The sequence below is a fragment of the Cystoisospora suis genome, assembly GCF_002600585.1.
Source record: "Cystoisospora suis strain Wien I chromosome Unknown contig_288, whole genome shotgun sequence".
In the NCBI taxonomy this organism is placed as follows: Eukaryota; Apicomplexa; class Conoidasida; order Eucoccidiorida; family Sarcocystidae; genus Cystoisospora; species Cystoisospora suis.
The window spans coordinates 13,067-16,443 of NW_027153090.1; the positions used below are offsets into that span (position 1 = coordinate 13,067).

At 40.5% G+C, this 3,377-nt stretch overlaps 1 protein-coding gene across 1 annotated transcript in view; it reads left to right on the forward strand.

The window, feature by feature from the left end:
* Positions 1 to 3,377, forward strand: part of CSUI_000735 (ras-related protein rab2bv) — a 6,312-nt gene that overhangs the window by 781 nt on the left and 2,154 nt on the right. Inside the window, exons 2-5 of the mRNA XM_068060966.1 lie at positions 37 to 218; positions 1,476 to 1,667; positions 2,250 to 2,315; positions 2,972 to 3,072. Of these exons, the coding sequence (XP_067927060.1) occupies positions 2,267 to 2,315; positions 2,972 to 3,072 (150 nt within the window). The 5' untranslated portion in view covers positions 37 to 218; positions 1,476 to 1,667; positions 2,250 to 2,266. The remainder of the gene's footprint in view (positions 1 to 36; positions 219 to 1,475; positions 1,668 to 2,249; positions 2,316 to 2,971; positions 3,073 to 3,377) is intronic.

Consider the following 3,377-nt stretch of genomic DNA (forward strand, 5'->3'; position numbering starts at 1 on the left):
GGGGAGAAGAAGAAGGAGAGAGGTAGAAGCACAAGAATTCAAGAGAGAAGAAGCAGGAGAAGAAGAGGATGAAGAGGAAGAGACGGATAAAGACGAGGAAGCATTTCTTGATGTAGAAGAGTTGTCTCTTGTAGACAATATCTGGCAATACGTGCTAGGGGAAGGAGAAAGAAAAACCTCTCTAGGGTATGACTATCTTGTTAAGCTCATTCTTATCGGTAAGAAGAAGAAGAAAAGGAAAAAGAAGAAGAAGGACAAGAAGAAGAAGATTTCTTCTTCTTTCTCTTCTTCTCCCTCTCTCTTTCTCTTCGTCCTTCTCTTCTTCTGCTTCGTCACTCACTTCACTTTCACACACATGCATACATAGAAAGACAGAGATTTTAGATAGATCAAAGATAGATAGATAGATGGATAAATTGGAGATAGATAGCTTCAGGATGGATGGATGGAGTGCATGTCTAGTATCTCATCTATAGTTGGACATTCTCAATCCTTCTTGTAGCCTAACAGAGTATATTTATCTATGTATCTATCTCTCTTTCTCGTCATATACATACGTATATCTATATCTGTGTGTATACGTCATCTCTAAACAGTTAATATGACTAGGGGTGTATACAACTTGACCTCTTCTCCTCTATCGATCTATCTCTCTATCTGTCTCTAGGTGCGGGCTGTGTGTATATATATATATAACACGTAGACTGTAGATATCTACAGATCCCTAGTGATGGTCTGCTTCTTATTCATGTTTCTTCGTCTATTTATCTCGATGTGTCTCTTTCTGTCTCTTCTTCTTTCCCTCATCTCCTCGTCAGCCTCTTCGTCGAAGCTCTTCACTTTGCCTGGATGCTCTTCTTCTTCCTCCTCATCTCTCTATATCACACCTAGATAGACGTACACAGACATCTATGTGTATATATAGATATGTATGTGGATAGATAGATGGATAGATTTAGATAGATAGCTAGATTGATTGAAGATAGGTATAGATGTGTGTGGCGTAGCACTATGAGTTTATTTTTGACTTTTCTTCTTCTTCTTGTCACTTGTTTCAAGGATGCTGAGAAAGTCCGTGTCTCTTCTTCCTCCCCGTCCCTCTCCTTCTTCTCTCTTTCTCTCCTCTTGTCTTCTATTTCTCAATCTGTCTATCTCCGATCTATCTATGTATCTTTCTTTAATCTATCTCCGTATCTATCATGAATCCATCTGTTTAGTTGTCTTCAATATGTCTTTCTTTGATCTATCTCTTTCTCTATCTACTTCTGATCAGTCACTCCTTCGTAGCCGTCATCTTTCTCTTCTTCTCTTGTGATATCTGCACATGTCTATGAAGATTTCTACTCTTCTTAGCCACCCTTTCATCTTCCTCTTCTTCTCCTCCTCTTCCCTTGTCGTCTTCTTTTCTTTCTTTCTTATCGTCTCTTCTTTCTTTTATCTTTTCTTCTTGTGTGTGTCTCTTGCTCTTTGCTTAGGTAATACATGCGTAGGAAAGACGTGTCTGCTGTCGCGGTTTATCCGTGATCGCTACCCTTCACGCCAAGAGCAGAGACCGACGCTAGGAGTGGATTATGAGACAAGGACGCTTCAGATCGACGATACGAAGAAAGTTAAGGTGCAGGCATGGGATACTGCCGGCCATGAAAGGTTTAGATCAGTTACTTCAGGTAAGGTCGAAGTGTCGATCCCATACCACCTACAGACACTTCAAGAAGACAATGATAGAGGTGAAGAAAGAAGAAGAAGGTGGGAAAGAAGAAAAGCAGCGAAAGGAGGAGATGTCTTCTTCATGTCAGGAGATGTTCAAACGATACATACACCTAGATAGATTGAAGATAGATGAAGACCTGGAAGGCAACAGAGAGATAGAATGGCGTGGAAGTAGATAGAGAAGTAAATAGAGAGATGAAGAGATAGATAGGTAGATTTAAGATAGACACATGCACCACGAAGAGTTGGGTAGAACGATAAATGATAGACAGGGTGGAGATAGATGGAGAGGTTGATAAGAAAAGAGAGACAAATCAATGGATAGATAGATAGAGAGGGAGATGAACGGTAGATAGAGAGATAGGTGAAAGGTAGATAAATCAAAGATAGATGCATAGATAGCTGAAAGATAGACTGAAGACAGATATGACATAGTGCATGAGGATGTGTATGTTATCTCTACCTCCCTTCTTTCCTTTCTTCTTCTTCTTCTCTATGTGCCTGCCTGCCTCTCCCCCTCCTGTATGTGTTGCATGCAGCTTACTATCGCTCTGCTATGGGGGCGCTGGTGGTCTTCGACCTCACAAACCGCAAATCTTTCGAATGTAAGACTCGCCCTCTCCTTCTTCTTCTTCTCTTCCATCACTCACACGATTTCTGCAGCTCTTCAGCTGTTCATGCATGTATAGAAATGTATTCTCTCTCTCTCTCTATATATATAGATGTATATGTATTGACTTATGAGGATGTTTAAAAATAGTTTGCAGACCATCGTCCAAATCCTGCGAGAAACTCCTGACGATTTTCTTCACCCCCTCGAACTCGTCGACTGGCCGTTGGGTCTGACTCTTCATCCATCCATCCATCCGTCGATCTATCTTTAATCTATCTATATATCTCAGTCTCGCTCTCTGTCTCATCCGACTTCAATCTATCTTTTATCTATCGGTATGTACGTACTCGTCTACCTGTATATGAATATGACACTTTCAAGCATATATATATATATATATATGTATATCTATATATATATATATATCTATGCATATATGTCTATTGTATCTGCATGGGGATGGCCGGCGTGGTGTCTGTTGTTCTCGTGATGGTCTTTGGGACGTGTCTTGTTGCTTGTATGTGCAATTTTCTTTTCTTCTTCTCCCCCGTCCTTTTCTTTTCTCTTTCTTCTTTTCTATCTTATCCTATCTATCCTATCTTCCCTATCCTCTCTTCCCTATCTGTGTGTTGCATGTGTATCTCATAGGTGTGCGAGAGTGGCTAGAGGAGCTTGAAGAGAAAGCACCCCAGAATATCGTTAAAGTCCTCGTAGGCAATAAGGCCGATCTCTCCGCCGAGGGAAAGAGAGTAAGAAATGAGTACGACACAAGAGTCCATTCCCAGGATTCTCATCTACCCACTTATTCACAGCGACCATCCAGACTTCTATCGTTTCCCATCTTTCACATGTGATCTCCTAACTTCGTCTTCCTCGTCCCTTCTATATGCCAACTTCATTCTTCATATTCGTACAGACATATCGATATACACATAGGTACATACATATATATATATATATATATATGTATAGATATAACTCAGCATGTTTCAAGTTCTCTCAGGGGAGGGAGTCTTAATTAGGGTTCTTTTCTTCTTTTTCTTCTTTGTCTCCT